At 44.9% G+C, this 16,874-nt stretch overlaps 1 protein-coding gene across 3 annotated transcripts; it reads left to right on the top strand.

The window, feature by feature from the left end:
• The first annotated feature begins 2,887 nt into the window (after positions 1 to 2,887).
• Positions 2,888 to 16,518, top strand: CG6118 (uncharacterized protein). Of its 3 annotated transcripts, none has more exons than NM_142210.2 (5): positions 2,888 to 3,508; positions 12,372 to 12,465; positions 12,525 to 13,665; positions 13,744 to 13,953; positions 14,083 to 16,518. In NM_142210.2, the coding sequence occupies exons 1-5, from the start codon at positions 3,442 to 3,444 to the stop codon at positions 15,469 to 15,471; spliced, it is 2,901 nt and encodes a 966-aa protein (NP_650467.2). In that variant the 5' UTR covers positions 2,888 to 3,441; the 3' UTR covers positions 15,472 to 16,518. The 3 variants fall into 3 exon arrangements, with proteins under 3 accessions (NP_650467.2, NP_001097806.1, NP_001097805.1); NM_001104336.2 differs by having other exon boundaries at positions 14,080 to 16,518; NM_001104335.2 differs by lacking the exon at positions 2,888 to 3,508 and adding an exon at positions 10,732 to 10,885 and having other exon boundaries at positions 14,080 to 16,518.
• The last annotated feature ends 356 nt before the right edge of the window (positions 16,519 to 16,874 follow it).

Below are 16,874 nucleotides of genomic sequence, written 5' to 3'. Positions count from 1 at the left end.
GAGCCACGAGCGCGTTGGCGATGACGACGCCGACTGAGGCTGCGGCTGAGCAGCGGCCGCGCAGCTTGACCCACTTTTTGGCCCATACAATCAGAATGTTTCATGTTTCGATTTTATTATTTTATTTTCTGTTTCTCTTTTCGGCTATCTTTTCGATTTGCTGGTCAGCAACGTGTATGTGTGTCTATAGTATGTATGCGTATGTAAGTGTGTATGTATGAGTGCGAAGTTACTTTTTCTTTTCTTGCAGCTTGGCTGCTCTCATTGAAGTTGTAGGCCTATGCGAGATACGTGTGTAGATACAAGAACCATTTATTTATTTCGTGGCATGACTTTCGAAAAATTGTTTTATATTTCACTCGCCGCTGCGTTGCTGTGCGGGGGAAAAATTCACTGCCAACGGAGATATTACTTTCAGATTCCATACTCGCTCATTAAAGGGGTAGCGAAAAATCAATCTGGATTGAGCATTTAGAAGAACAAATGATCTGCTCATCCATGGTTGTCGGATTTTCGTTTGCTGCATGTTGCTGTTACTGTTGCTGTTGCTGCTGCGTTGCTGCCGGCAGCATGACATAAACTTTCGATTGTCTGCCCGTCACATAACTGTTACTCGTCTTCTGCCTCGGTTTCCCCACAGCTCCATCTCCGATTTCCATTTCCATCGCCTTCTTCTCGTTCTTTTGGCCATTTCTTCTCCGCTACCACATCAATTTGGACTTTGGGCTTAAATGGGTAATTGGGTCAGACCCCGTTGGCTGCTTTCGGGAAATGTTCATTTCACTTAAAATTCTTTGGCTTATATTTTTGGTTTGTTAGTCATACGGCAGCTGGCTCTGGTTCTTTGCGAGACTTTATGAAATTCGGAAATCTCTTTTCCTGCTCGGATTTTACAACTTTCTTGGCTTATTCTTTACCTTGCCTTGTCTTTGTGGCTGGGCGCTTAATGCGTTTGGCATCGTTTTCGGCATCTTCGCTCGTTCTGCCTCGCCCTCTGCACAGCTTCTTCGCCGTCTTCTTAATAATTTTATGTTAATTATTAAAAAGTGAAAATACGATTTTGGCTTTTGGGGTCTCGACTCTTAGCTGCATTAATCATTTAGCCGCGATACATCTTAGCTCGTTTCTTTTTCCCCCAGCAGTTCTGGCCCGGTCGAGATTTATATAACGAACCAGCCGTCCAATTAAATCTATTAGCTCTCCTATTGACAAAGATCATCGTTTGGCAATAAAATGCGTTTTCGTTTTCAGTAGAAACAAAATATTCCGTTGCTCATTAGCATGTAAATACAAATTCGGGCCTATTAGTTGGTCGAAAGTCGTGGTCATGCGACACAAGATTGAGCACTGGATGACTAAATGGATCTTCGACAGGTTCTGCATCCCTACTTGAAGTGGATGTGGATACGGTATACTCGATGTATCCGCAATGGAAAGATGATTTACATCTCTATATGTAACAGTCGGTGGCTTTATCACACAAACTTTCACCCAGCTGAGTAAAATATGTTAAAAGAATCGATCAATCGGCAACGGTGTGAACTCACAAGCTTAGAATACTGCCTATACAACTTTACAACATTGAAATTCTCGCCGACAATTTATCAAGCTTGGGAAAATCTCGAAAGAAATAAAAAGCTGACAAATGCCGAGTAAATAGAGGCCTACCACTGTGCCCCACGGCGGCAGCGGGGCAATTCAATCCAAGTACAATGGCCAGGGGAAGTGTCTAATGCAGACATCTTCTACATTAGAAAGTTTTCTACAACTACAACCAGCAGGGCAGCATCGCGCATCCGAGTGTAAGACAAAAGAAACAACTGTAAGTGCAGAGAGCCCCGGCTCCCCGAAAAGCACCCAAGAGCCCCAGCAAGACCACTCCAAATGGAGCCTGCTGAAGACAGAGCTTTGCAACGCTAACTGCGCATGGGTAGACCAGTAGAAAGAGCAGTACGAGCACCAGACCCAGTCCCAGTACCAGTACCAGTACCAGTACCAGTACCAGTACTAGTACCGCCAGCAACAATGAGAAATGCAGCGGTGAAAGATTTCCAAATGCAACTCACTGCAACTGCAACCCACTGGTGAGGCGATTCAAGTTGATTTCTGCCCGGCTCGCTGGGTGCTGCTCTCCACATTATCTATCCGTTGGCAATTAAAGTATAATTAAGAATCTAATGGAGTTTCACTCTCCTTGTGCGTAATTAGCCGTGCGGTTTATGCAAAGAAAAGTAAAAACGGCAGCAACAATGGAAAAGCGAACGGAATCAGATTGCCAGCGAAACGGGGGCCAAAAATGTGCGACAAGAAGAAGAAAAAACGCTTAAATTATATAATTATAAAAAAAATCTTGACAAAAATAGACGAAAGTTGTAATTTTCAGCGCTTGGCAAACACGAGCAGGGGGTGGGGTGGAGGAAGTGGGAAAAGCTGGTCTAAGAAGGCAGCGATGAAAGTTAAAGTTATAAAAGCAGCTGGGGAACGCACTGGAATCGAAACGATGGTAAGCTGTAAATAATTAACCATTTCGGCTTTGGTGTGCGAGAGTGAGCTCCCAAGGCGAAACTCTTACTCAGAGCACATGGCAAACACAAACGGCGGACCAAAACAAAAGACTTCAACGAAGAACCAAACTTGCTATGGCCCGTGTGTGTGTGAGTGCGCTCGAACGTGCATGTATGCGCGAGAGAAAGAAATGGTAAAAGCACTCTTGAGCCGAAGAACCAACGGCAGAGCTTCCACCTTGCAGGTGTGTGAGTGCGGCAAGCGAAAGCGTCGCTGCCGCTGAGAAACGAAATGGAATGGCATGAAATTTCTTAGCGATCTTTGAGGATAAGCGCTGGTTTCACTGCGCGCTGCCGCACAGACGTCTACCGCGTTTCGAGGCAGACGTTACGTTCCACCGTTCGGCGCGCAAGAATCGCCAGACCAGCTCGTAGAAAGTCGCGCCTGCGCAGAAACTTCATAGCAAGAAAATCATATAAGAAAAATACTCGAAAAGAAAACAAGATCATATGAAAAGTGTGGAATAGCAACAGCATCATGCTGCCCAAGTGTAATCAAAATGTTATCCTCTTTTGACTCTGTGGTTTTGCGATCTTGAATTTCACTCCCCTCTCTCCGGATTTCGAAGACCACGCATCCGTATTTATTAACTGCCTTGTGTTCTCTGCATATCAAAACGCAAAAGTGAAAGTGATTTTTCGGTGTTTCGGTGCGTGAGTGCCACTTGAATGACAAATATTGATATGCTACAATGAAAACCGGCCACCGCCAGCCAACCAAATAAGCTTCGAGAAGAGAAACTATCAAAGAAAAAAACATATATTTTGTGTGCGCCCATTGGATTACGGAAAGTTCCCGAACAGCTCAAGGATACCAATCGGGATTGGAGTACACCTAGCACACAGCACTATTATCATCAAACAATTGGATTTGGATATGGCTGCCAACGAGATTATGACACCCACAGTCAATGCGAATTGTCAATACTCGACCAGATATTGTTGTAAGTTGCCTTGAACTTGGCTAGCTACTAACAAGCAGTAGTTACTAACTACTAGATACTTTGGGTTTAGTAGGGAATAACTATAAATCCAAATATTCTAAGCTAGTTTTACCAATAAGAAAAGTAACAAACGCAAAAGGCGTTTCGGATCCGTTCGAGTCTGGATGTGCCCCATTGGAGTGCAGAATGCCAAGCGAAAGCAACAAACAAACAAACGTTCGAACCAAACCGTGCACTCGGGCAACCTGCGCAGCCAGAAAGAAATTTTCAAAACAAAAAGCAAAAGCTGCTTTTTTTATAGAAAGTTTCCCCAGCAAGGGGACCCAACTGGCTGGAGTTGCAGCCAGTTTGGAGCTTGAAGCTTGAAGTTGGGAGTTTCGAGCTACATGCTACATGCGATGCTATATGCGATGTGTTGCCGTCGTTGAGCATCGGCAGTGACTAGTTGTTTTGTTGCTTCTGCTTCTGCAGTATCTGTATCTTTGGCTGGCAATGTATCTGTATCTCTGACTCTGACTCTGCTTCTGCCTCGGTCTCGGTCTTTTGGCCTGGCTTTAGCTACAGCTTTAGCTTTGGCTTTGGCAGCTCGCTTCTGCCGCTGCTACGACACGAATATTAATAGGTGAAAGTTGTTGCTTCGTTTCTTCGTTTTTCTTTCGCCGTCGCAGTAGCCGTCGCTGCCACTGCCGACGTCGCTGCCACTTCTACAGCCACAATGAATAATAAAAGAAAGAAAGATCCCTTTTCGGGTACAGAATTTATGTTTCCTTTCAGACATTCAGTAATTTCTCCTCGTTGCCAGTAATGTTGGTTTCTCAGGCGAATCTCTGAAAGAAAACCTTACTGTCTTCTAAAATTTTAAAGATACTTATATATATATATATATATATACATTTTTTTTTACTTAAAGCCTTTACATACATTACAAACATTTTGATACTTGTCACATATTATTTGAACATACGTATATCGTATTAGATTTTCTTTCTCTGTGGGTGAATGTTGTTCGTCGGCTTCGAGTCCTGTCATAAGCTGACCCACTTTCTGGTACATTTCATTGCCATGCAAATGGATTTGAGCACAAACCAGAAATGCATATCCCTACAAGCGCAGCCTTCAAGCTTGTTTACCACTGGCATTTACCTTTTACCATTACCATCTACCATCTACCATTACCATTCCGAGCAAACAAAAAGCACAGTTTCTTGCTGTCGTTTTGGCATTTTCATTTCCATTATAATTAAGCGATTACATAAGCCCAGTTTGTTTACAAACTCGGCTGGGCAGGTTCGCGTTCGTTTCGAGTTCAATGTCCCATCGTTGGGTCGGTCCCCGGATTGCAACAGTTCCTGCGCGACGCGTGTGGATCTCTCTCGAACGTATACGTAATATTTGTATTTGATTTGCTTCTGCTCTAGGGCTAGCTAGATTTCGATTTCGATGTGCTCGCCACACCAATTTATGAGCGAGCAGTTAGTTTCATAAATAATTTGTATGTCTGACTCCCTGGCACGCGCAATTATCGCGAATGACGCATCGGATTTTCTGTTGGCCAAAAATCGATGCCAAAACTCAGCTGAAGTACATAACAAGAAAATAGTTTAAATGCTGGCGTTGGCGAGCAGAGTGTTGGAGTTTTGGAGTGTTGGAGTGGAATTGGAATTGGATTGGAGTGGAGGTTGCCCAATAATGCCGTTAGATGATAAACCGCTACAAATTATTTGTATATATCACCCCACCGCCATGCACACATCCATTTCTTCAGTGTTATTTCTTCGATTGTTGTTTCTGTTTTCTATTTTCGTTTCGCATGAACATTATGCAATCTGCCATCTTGTATCTGGTCATTTGTTTCGAAGACATAGGAAAGTCACAGATACCATCGATAGCATCAGATCTGCAGATGATCAGATCGTATCTGACCAATGCCATTAGCCACTAGACACTTCTGCATATTATGAAAGTGAAAATACGTAGTGGTTAGTGGGTACTAACCAATTATGCTGGGAAGCCATTAGAGCTAAATATTTGGGGCTTTCTACTCTGGAACTTGCATGAATTTCTCACATTTTTGCGCTATTCAGCTAACTTCCTACTTCGACACGTAGCCAGCGTTATGCAATTGCTTATTAATTCTTTTATAATGCCTGCGTTGTGGGTTAGTGCTTTTTCGGCGGCCGTTTAATTGGCCATCCGACGTGCGAGCAAAAGTTGGTAAATAGATAGAAGTGCGGCTGGAAGTCAGGAAACGCTTCAGATGTACGACCATTTGAATTTCAGTAGCTGAAGGCAGATGTGGCCGTTCGAAAAGCTTTTATGCAATCCAAAGAAAAGACTCTTGGCTTAGCAACCAAAAATATATTTAAAAAAAACCAACGTAACTGCCCAGGGGATCGTAAACAAAAAGACAGTGATCGATAGGGGAAATGTACCAAAAAAAAAATAAACCAAAAACGTAGACACATTTCTCCACTGGAGTTGCAATTAATTCGAAATTACCCATGATAGAATCGCGCTCGCCGCAGACATTATTGTTCGCCAAACTGCAAAGAAACATAAATGAAGCATTTGTATTTCGCACGAACAGAGAAGACTGGCTGGCCACAAAAAAAAAAAAAAAAGCGGCGGAGAAAGAAATGGTTAATTTTATTTTTACATCCTCCATTCATCGGGTGTTTCGCATGGTATCGTACTACTATATCTTACCTTTCTTTTGCTCACACCGTTTGACTTCGTGGACTACCGCAACAGTGGCGCCCTCTATTGCATACCTGGATTGGCACTGGTTTATTAGAACTTTCACTTTAGGTACCGCATCAATTTGGGGCTCCTCTGCTTTTTTGTTCGCTCTGCGGCTGAAATTGAATAATAGGTGTTAGGGGAAGAAGAAGTGACCCAGAAAGGGAAGATGCTGAAACGTCCAATCAGTGCGGATGAGTAATAGTTTCCCAACATTAGGTGGGCTGGCTGGCTGTCTCGATAGAAAGTTAACAAACTAAATTCGAAGCGCTACTAATGCACAACCACAAGTCATCTCATTTCGAGTGGATAATTGCAGGCGAGGGCGATGAAATGATCAGAAACGGCGAACAACAAATAAATCATATAAAAATAAAAAACATTTTGGCTAACGTGTGGGGAAGGTTAAGTTTTTATGTAAGATGCCGCAATTTAATATGATTTTTATTTTCTTGGCTGGCGGACAAGATATCTTGAGGTTCGCCAACATCAACAATGGTTTTAATAAATGATTTGTTGTTTGAATATTTTTCGGGTTTTTTTCGCACTCGCTTTGAAGCATTGTTTCAATATCTACCCTGATGTATCGACAGCACGTAATGCCATGCGTATATCTGTATCTGTATCTGTATCTACCACTCATGTAGGTAGGTGTATGTTGGCTCTTACCGCTATTTACATTAACATTAGAGCTTTAGGTTTACGGCGTTTTTTTCTTTTTTTCCGTTTTTTTCCTTTTCTTTATGCTGCTGCCGCTTCTGACAGCGCAAAGTGAAAGTTTTCGACGTTAAGACTGTGAGTGTGCTGAGCTGAGCCAAGTTAAGTCGGGCTAAGCCAACGAATCGTGCGAACGCACCGAAATCAGGTGGCTATATCGGTTCGCAGCGATTGGCCAGCCTCGATAAGAATATTAATGCGTCGTGTGTGCTGATGAAAGCAAAAGTGATTTTCTCGGTGACACATTTAAATGTGTCTGTCCATTGCGTCTCGCTTTCAAATAATGCCCATACTCATTAGCAAGGCGTTAAATCACATGGGCGGTAATTGCTTTGAAAACGCCAGCATGCAAATGGTAAATGTTTGCACTTAGCCCCGGCCAGAAATCGCTCATCCGCCGTGTTGCACTTTCGAAAAATCCCAAGGGGAGATAGAAATTGTGCAGCAAGCTCCAAGTGCATGACAAACAGTGCAATTGGGAGAGGCGGAGAGCAAAAATCTTTTGTAAAAGTTCATAAACCTTCTCGCAAACAATGAGATTACAGCGAATTTTGGCTTCTGCAGCTGGAAAATCAGCTAAAGTAAAGACCGTGCTGCATACAAACACATGTACAAACATATGTACACGAAAAGTTAAACAAAAATTTCCCAAAGCAACGGAGCGGCGAGAAATGCACAAAGAAGGCGCATAAAAAATATTTTTTTCCTAAATTACTTCTGACGATGTCGAGGATAATGATAATTGCCATCATGATCGTAATGCCGATGATGATGATGATGATGTTGCTGGTCATGATTATATGTAGTGCGGAATTTCCACAGTTGGTTAGCGTACATTCAACTGCAAAATGGAAAAGCAGAAAGCACAAAGAGAAAAGGCCGCTGGCGAAAGATAGAAAATTCCCCGCAACAAGTTGCCTTGCTGCTTTGGTTCCACGACTCTGTCAGTTTTGGTTTATATCATCCGAGGCTTTCCCGCTTTTCCATCCAACCATCCATCCATCCATCCAGCCTATTAGCAACTGCATACAGACACACATACGAACGCCTGTGGTCTTTGTTTGGCTTTGACTTTCTTCTTCTAGGTTTTCGCTGGAAAAATCATAACAAACAAGAGTGTTTCTTTTACCGTTCGCCCGTTGGTTACTGCTATCTCCAGACTCATTTGTGCATCATTTGGGAGAAAGTAAAAGCCAAGAATTAAATGCCACTAGCCGTTGGCTGAAGCTAAATCCGAAGCTGCAGCTTGGTCGATGACTTACATGGTAAGTGCAGCCACAAACCGCCTGGCACACGGGGCGTATGCGCATTATAGCCGCTGGTCCCTGGCGTGCGGTGAAAATACCGAAAGAAAAGCAGCGGCTGTAGAAAACCGAACTGAAACAGCATCTGATGGAAAGCCACATGACGGTCGGCTACAGTTTCAATGCAATCGGATTCGAATTGAGAGTCTGGTTGCCGTGGCTCTTGCCCAAGCTGAGGCCCATACGAATTCTTGCATTCGTTTGGGCATCGCATTCAAGTTGAATGCATTTTTGCCAGCGAATGGCAGCGCAAGACTTTTTGAAGTTCACGGTGAACTTTGCATCGAATCAGCGAAAGGAAAACTGGCTAAAGACGCTATTCCTGCAGGTTTATGTTGTAGTATTCATTTATGTTTGCATCAAGGGGCATTACTTTGAAATTCGAAGTCCAGTAGAATTGGAACGCAATCTATTGTCTATTCTAGGGAATTGAAATTGGAATTGTAAATTGAAGGAATCCGCAGCTATTAAGAATCGGACTCTGTCAATCCAGCTTCCATCAATCAATGTCGCCCCTCAGACCTTATCTCTGCCCAATCTGACGTAGAGTGCCATGCCATTTCATTAATCCAATCCAGTTCCATTCTCCGGCCTCTACGATCTGCCTATCACTTTCAGTATTCGGTTATCGGGAGTAGGGCACGTCAAATGCTTCATTAATTCCCGCTTGCAGTTGGATGGAACCAGAAAGAAAGAAAGACGTACACAAATCCTGACCCAATTAGAAATTCTCACGCAAAGAGGAGACTGAAAGCGCAGAAACTGTGGACACGCGGAGTCTAACAAGAAGAAAAAAAAAATGAGAGAAAAAAAAACGAAGCGTCACGGTTAACAATTCCACGTTTAATCAAACAAACAAAGAATTAAGCAAGAAGAAAACTTGCCATAGCCTACCAATATCTGCCTGTTGGTGAAAGAAAAAGAAAAGTGCAGGAAGCCAAATAAGCGTGGCAAAAAGAAAGCAAGCGAAACGAAACGAAGCGAACGCGACTCAGCACAATGGAACCGACCAAAAGAAGCTCACTACCAACTATCCATCGAATACTGAACACTTTTAGCCATTCTAAGTAGCCATAGTCCGTGGCAATAAAAATAACATTCGAATTCGAAGTAGCAGCCAATTATAAAGGCAACGTGATTGGACGCCCAAACATGACCAAAAACTAAAAACCAAAAAAGAATCATTAAGATCCCCGAAATGAAAGAAAAGAAAATAACCCAAACCCATACAAAGAGTGCACAGAAAGAAATGCTCTTTCACTTTTAGTTGAAAATCTATAAATCTCTATAAAGCTCTATAAAGATACTTATCCAGGATCTAAGTTATTCAACTTTTTTTTTTTCAATTAGCGACAGATAAAATAACCTCCATTGCTGTTAGATCATAAATAATGATTCTCAAGAGTTTCAGACCCATTATAATCGTATTCTTGCGGTGTACGCATGCTTGTAAGCTACGATGGGCCTGCATTTCCGAGCCATAGAACCGGTTCTCGACCCACGAAAGTGCTCCAAACGGAAGTGAAGCACTGCTAACGTAGCGATAGTGATGGAGAGAGGCAGATAAAGAATCGTCATCGGGCGAGAAGAGTTGGCTTAAAGACTCGACTCCACTTCGGCGATGCTTCGTCCGAAAAATATAGGCCAAAAGAGAAACTAACGGTAAACGTTGTTTCTTCGCCCGATGGCAAGCGAATTGGATTGTCTGCGCAAGAAGCGACCAACACAGCATCAGCATCAGCATCAGCATCCGAGGATTTGGGTTACATAAAAGGGCGCAAACGGAAAGTAGAAACCGAAAGAAGCGAGAAGCAGTAAGCAGTAAGCCCAGGGGCCCCATAAAGTGGCCAAAGCCACCACACACTCAAACACCCGAGCACTCTTACGCGCACTCACACACACACACACACACTCAAGACCCACACGCATTAAACTTGTTGCGAAGAAAGTGAAACTTTTGTGTGAGCCAGAGCTGTCTTCAGTCTTCAGTTCGCAGTCTTCTGCCCCTTGGCCCCGCGATATATGAGTATATACATATATATAAATATGCACGAATGTATATGTATCTGTATCTGCGAAAGGGGAGCGTGGTACTTCAGCGTGTCACGATCAAGCGCGTAGAGCAACGCAGAAGGTTGAGGTTATTTTGCAAGCTGGCGCTGCCTGCGAATTTTTTTTTTTTTTTGTCAGTCTTCAGCTTGTTATGTTTACTTATTTGGCTGGCCAGCAATTTTCGTGCTTTATTTGTGTTTCGTATTTCTCGAATCTGACGCGGAGATTTCTTAACGAGCGCTCTTTTGGGTTGGGCTAGGTTATAATGCTGCTGCTGCCAAACCATTAAACGAATCGAATGGGGGCTTGGGAATTGCTCAACCATCAGCGAACTGATGTCGATCTAATACCCCTTACCTTGACATAGACCAGGCCAGTGAGTAATAGAGTTTCACAAAGGCAAAGCCCCAGGCGAGCCGAAATTAGAAAGTACTCCAGTGCAACGGGCATTCTTGCCGTCGAGTCAGCGGAAAATCCAATCAAATTTTGATTACACTTAAAATAAATTAAAATTATGTATTTTTTCGTGAATCTATTATGACAAGTATGAAATAATCACATAAGTGTAAGTGTTTTACTTTTACTATTAAATATATTAATTTTTAATATATTTTACAAAAGTATTCAAAATTGAACAATTATATTGTTGAGTTTGAAGAGATGAACAGCAAACACAAATGAACAAATAAATGAACATATTATTATAAAAAAAGACTTTTTCGGTGTAGTCTGCAGAATGCAACTTTTCCCAAGTTGTTCCCAGCCGAATCAAAGCGGCTGCCGCCGTTGTCGAGTGAGCTTTTCCTTAGATCCGGCTTCGAATGCTGCTCGCCGCTGCATCGGCAAACAATTTTCTCTCGAAGAAAAACCGTTGGAAAACCCAGCCAGGCTGAAAAGCGACGCTTGTGCGACTTCTTGGACGCAGTGCAGCCACATTCAGAGCCAGAGCAAGACAAGAAATCGAACGCAGCCGAAGTCAAGAAACGTTGCGAGAAATACGAAGAGCCGAAATGCAAAATCCGAAGACGAAGAGTTGGCCCGAAGACGGGGCCATCGGGAAAAGTGAACGAGTAGAAATTACGGTAAATAAATAAAGAAAGACGGCTAAGAGAAATAAGAAAACGCGAACGGCGTCGTCATGAGCGAAAGTGAAATCTGCTAATGAATTCTTCAACGTTGAATAGTTTTCAGTCATTATGGACATCGTTGTACATATGTACGTACAAACACAGTGCCGTTGTACGTGGCGTATACTTGATACTTGATGGTTACCCGACTGTGCGTGTGCATGTGTGTGTGTGTGTACCATGTAACCGGGCAGAGGCAGCCATTCCTGCATTTCAGCGATCACTTGACGGACCTGCGCATCTGCAACTGGAAACGGAGATGGGAATGGTTGCACTTAGAAAAAAATTTCTATGATATCATTTGAAGCTTGTTATCAGCAAAAAGCCAGACGAAATTATTTTTTTTAAATTTCATGAGGTTTTGACATGATGCTAACGTCATGTGAGAGCTTTTGGGTATTGAGTCTATTAATATCTTTTAACAACATCTACCCGATTTTCTTACTGTGTAGAAGCGCAGAGCTGCTACCTTGGTTTTGGCTCTAACTTGAGATGCAGTTACGATTTTGGGCTGTGGTACGCGGTTTCCGTGGGTAAAAGTTACTAGATTCGTTATAGCAATTAACCACAAGGCTTAGAGCCGTAAATGGCCGAGCAGGCATCGATGCCGATCCGCAGCCAGATGATTGCAGTGATTATCCGATTCCGACTGCCAGTCGGACTCCCGACATTCGGGTTCATTGAAACCTGCAGTGCAGTTTTCTATAATTCACCACTTCGGCCACCGTTATGGCCAGAGGTCTTTATCGATGGAGTGCGGCTTAAACTTGAAATGCATTTGGCAGGTGGAAAGTGGCCGCCAGCCAGATCAATGCCCCTCGATTTATCTCCTTATTTTCGCAGTGCTTAACTATCTGTAATTCTTGCCCAAAAACACCAAGCGAACTGTAACTGATTTGCATGGTTTCCTTTCTTTATTTGCAGGGGAGGCGGAAAAAGTCAAATCATTGATCAGATTGCGGGCGGAATTGTCGCCTTTGTTCACAGGCAAACGAAATGCTTCCAAATATGCCTGGGCGTAAGTGATCAGCAATCCCATTGCATAGCTCTTATTTATTCTTGACTTCTACTCCTCAGCGTGGTGGAACGGGAGCTCAATGTGCCGCTTCCACTGTCGAAGATCATCAAGAAGTGGAACAATCTGTTGCAGGAGTACAAGGCCATCAAGATGTCCGAGGAGCCCAAGCGACGCGAGTGGCCCTTCTTCACCCTGATGGACGTGTACTTCAGCGACCAGGTTAACGATCCCTCACTACGTCTCTTCTCGTCCACAAAGACGCTCAAGGAGACCCTGGACGACAGCGTCTTCGAGGATGATCCAATTATCGCCTCGGCCATTGCGGCGGCCACCAGTGGCGCCTACATGGACATTGATGAGCTCATCCGGCGACAGAAGGAGCGTGCCGCTCTGGCCGCCGAGCGGAAATTGGCTGCCGCTGCCAGCGGAGGCACTGGTGACTACAAATTCGATCTGAAGCCCATGCTATCGAACAGCAAGTTTAACAGCAACAGCGAGATGGCCAAGCTATCAAAGAGCGTCGATGACCTCTCTATGCAGCAGTACAAGATCAAGCAAGAGCTAATGCGCCAGCGGGAACAGGAGCAGCAGGAGAACATGGTCAAGATCAAGCAGCACGTACGCCAGCAGCAGCAGCAGCAACACCAGCAGCAGCAGCAGCAACAACACCACCAGGCCCAGCAGCAGCAGCAGCAGCGATTTCTGGGCCACCAGCAGGCCATGTCGCAGCATCCACACCGTCTGTCGTCCTCGTCGACGCCACCAGCTTTGCAGCACGCCCTGCAGCAGCAGCAACAGCACATGCTGCAGCAGCACCAGTTGCAGCAACAGCTGCAGCATCAGCAGCAGCAGCAACACCAACAGCAATTGCAGCAGCAGCAGCAACAGCACCACCAACTCGCTCATCCCCACCAGCCGCACACACCGCGCCCCAGTACGCCACCCACCACGGCGCAGCAGATCCACATCACGGCCACCCAGCACCAGGCCGCCCAGCAGCAGCTCCATCAGCAGCAGCAGCAGCCGTCGCACAAGCAGCAGCAATCCTACGCCGATCCCAACACCATCGATCAGTACCTGCTGTCGTGGAACAACTTCCATGGCAACATGTGCCGCGGCTTCCACTCCCTGCAGAAGGATGAGAAGATGGTGGATGTCACCATCGCAGCCGGCGGCAAGATATTCAAGGCACACAAACTGGTAAACTAGCGGCTCAGCGCCAGGAACTCCCGTACTCATGCATCGCACCCTCTTTTCGTTTTGTCCTTTTCATTGCAGGTCCTGTCCGTTTGCAGTCCCTACTTCCAACAGATCTTTCTGGAGAACCCATCGAGTCACCCCATCCTGCTGATGGCCGACGTGGAGGCCAGTCACATGGCCGGTCTGCTCGACTTTATGTACAGTGGACAGGTGAATGTCAAGTATGAGGATCTGCCCGTTTTCCTGAAGGTTGCCGAGGCCATGAAAATCAAGGGGCTGCACACAGAGGTGGGTTTACTGTAGATTAAACGACTAAAATACCGAAATATAAAGCAATTTTGCTGTTGAAATTGAAAGTTACAGCTTATTACGAATATTTTTCTAAGTACAACAACCTTTTACTTTCACTTGCAGAAGAACCTGGACAGCGATGCCAGCGACATAAGTTCGCCGCACGAAAGCGACGGCACCGAGTGCCGTTACGAGCGTGGAACGCACAGCGTGAACATCACCAGCGGTCATGCCGCCGGCTATGGAGGAGCACCGTCCTCGCAGCAGTCATCGCCGTCGCCTTCGCTCAATGGACCCAATCGCTGTCCCACGCCCCTTTCTAGCGGAGGTTCCGGCAATCCCAATTACGCCGGCTTCCGTGAGCACATCAAGTCGAAGGCCACGCTGGCCGAGACCTTCATGAAGAATCTCAACAGGAACAACAACAACAACAACAGCAGCAACAACTACAACCACTTGGGCGGCAGCAATGGCAGTCTCAACCTGACGGAGGCGGATAGCAACTCCTTTGCCATCCTGCAGGCGAACAGCAAGAAGATGCTGGATTCGGCGCGCAAGCAACACAAGTATCTGGCCAAGCGAAAGATCCTGATGCACTACAACACGGAGCTGGGTGGTGAGAAGCGGCTAAAGGAGATGGAGCGCGATCGCTATCCGAGTGCCGAGCAGCATGACGACGCCTTGAACAACAATCACAGCCACGCCCAGGACAACATTATGGAGCCCATAATTACGACCATTGTGCCACAGACGCCGCCACCATCCACGCACAACAACAACTTCAAGATCCGCCTGGTGGAGAGCCATCACCTGACCAACAATAGCAACAACAACCAGAACCAGAGCAGCAACAACAACAACAGCAGCAGCAGTCCGCAATCCAACGACTGCAACAACGATGAGGAGGCACTGAATCTGGTCCAGATACCCAATGCCAACGGGAGCAGGAACAGGGAGGCCACGCCCACATGTGCGACTCCCACGCCCGACATTCAGCTGATCAAGCGGGAAGTGAAGACGGAACTGTCGCCGGCAGAGAACCTGAGTAACAACAATGGACACGACGACGAGATGGCTGGAGCAGGATTTGATCGCAAGTACGATGATAACAACAACAACAGCGGATTGGACATGGAAACGGACTCGAACAACAACAACAGCAAGCCGGGAGGCGACAACAACAATGGGCTAGCATTGGCGCTGGGCAAGCACAAGCTGCTGAGCGCGATCAATAGGAACATAGAGCAGGATCACCCAGATCATGAGCATCAGGATCAACAGGATCGGGAGGCCGATCACGGCGGGAACAACTGCAACAGCGACGACAACAACAACAACAATCACAGCCAGCACCTGGACCTGAGCACCATCAAGAACATAGCCACGGCGGAGATCCTTTGCGGACTGAAGAGCAAGGTGCTCAAGCTGGAGGAGGAGCAGCGCGAACGGGAGCGCGAAAGGGAGCGAGAACGGGAAGCCTGTCGCAGTCTTAGCGAGATCAAGAATGCGGAGTGATTCCCCCGATCGATCGTGGGTGGAACCCACCCACTGCCCAGACAATTATGCATTTGATTACACACAGCATGGAGCGGAATCAGCCGATTCTATGTTTGCTAATTATAGTTATTTATTATACCACTTAATATCGTTAATGTAATTGTAATGACCTGACCCCACATGAACACATTGGTTAGTTTGGTAGGCCTAGCATTCGCCCAGCACACCATTTAGAATCCCTCCTAGCAGCTAAGACTCACGAATCATTAAAGTATCGTATCGTATTGTATCGTATCGTATCAGATCAGCTGATCACCGATCGGTTTACAAACTTAATATTAGCACTTTGGAAATTGGCCCTGTTGCAATACGAATTAAGCCCATGTTAAACATATTGATATCGTTTAATAATGTATGTGTAGAGCAGTATGTTGTAGATTAATACGCCCCCCAGTCGCACTTTCGACTTCGATTTTCAGCTCTTACATTATTTATATACACACCACATATCGTACTACGAATGTATCTCAACATCAATCACGCATGCATATGAACACCCCCCCCCCCCCCATACATACATATTGCCCCACATACCGACGAGTATAGTAACGACATTGGCCCCGACCATATGTAATCATATAAAACTGGAACGGGCCATCATCTGCAAAGGATCAAAAAGAAAGGAACAATATATGTATCTCGTTTTTAGTTTTAACTTGCCAGACCTTTTCAATGAGCACTCAGATAACTTGGTTACATGCGATCGTATTCAGCTCGGCGCTCAACTTTCACCCAGAAGTGGTTCCGGATCTTGTTAATTGTTGTACATGCCCATGTGCCTGGAACCCAGCCCCAAGTCCCCAAAATGAATTAAACGCACGACTCTGGGGTCCATGAGCCCCTCTCTCAACTGCAGATCAAACAGAATTAGCAATGCACAGTGTAACTCGTACAATATTTATTCAGCTCCTTTACATTAAAAACAAAACTTGTGTAATGTTTTCGCTGTTGAACATTTTTTTATTGTAAATGAATTAATGAATGAATAAAGAACCCAACACATTCAAAATTGTGATTTGCGTTGAAATAATCGATTGAAATATAGCAAAAGTAAGTTATTTGTATAACAGTCTGGGAAAATTAAAAAACTTTTCTATTCTTGAAGTTAAAATCTATACTATTTTATATATAGAAAAAGTAAATAATATTTAAGCTTTATCTATCAACAAATAATAACAAATCATCTGATCCTCGATTCGTTCAAGAGTTCAAGGACCCGAAGTGCTTAGATACACTGACAAAAATGGGCTTCGATGTGTAGCTTAGACTCTCCTGTACATCTCACCAACACCAACACACGGGCAGCAGACAAAAACTCTCTCCTCCCACTTTCTCTCTCTCTCTCTCTCTCTCTCTCTGTC

Source organism: Drosophila melanogaster, chromosome 3R (genome assembly GCF_000001215.4).
Source record: "Drosophila melanogaster chromosome 3R".
Lineage (NCBI taxonomy): Eukaryota > Metazoa > Arthropoda > Insecta > Diptera > Drosophilidae > Drosophila > Drosophila melanogaster.
The sequence above is the reverse complement of the archived record's forward strand: the minus strand, read 5'-3'. Positions and strand labels throughout refer to the sequence as shown.

Excerpts from the sequence above, each read along its gene's own strand:
- CG6118 (NM_001104336.2), top strand. The coding sequence starts at position 3,442 with ATGGCTGCCAACGAGATTATGACACCCACAGTCAATGCGAATTGTCAA. Across the intron at positions 3,509-12,371 it reads ATACTCGACCAGATATTGTT|GGGAGGCGGAAAAAGTCAAA; the intron begins GTAAGTTGCCTT and ends CTTTATTTGCAG. Across the intron at positions 13,666-13,743 it reads TATTCAAGGCACACAAACTG|GTCCTGTCCGTTTGCAGTCC; the intron begins GTAAACTAGCGG and ends TTTTCATTGCAG.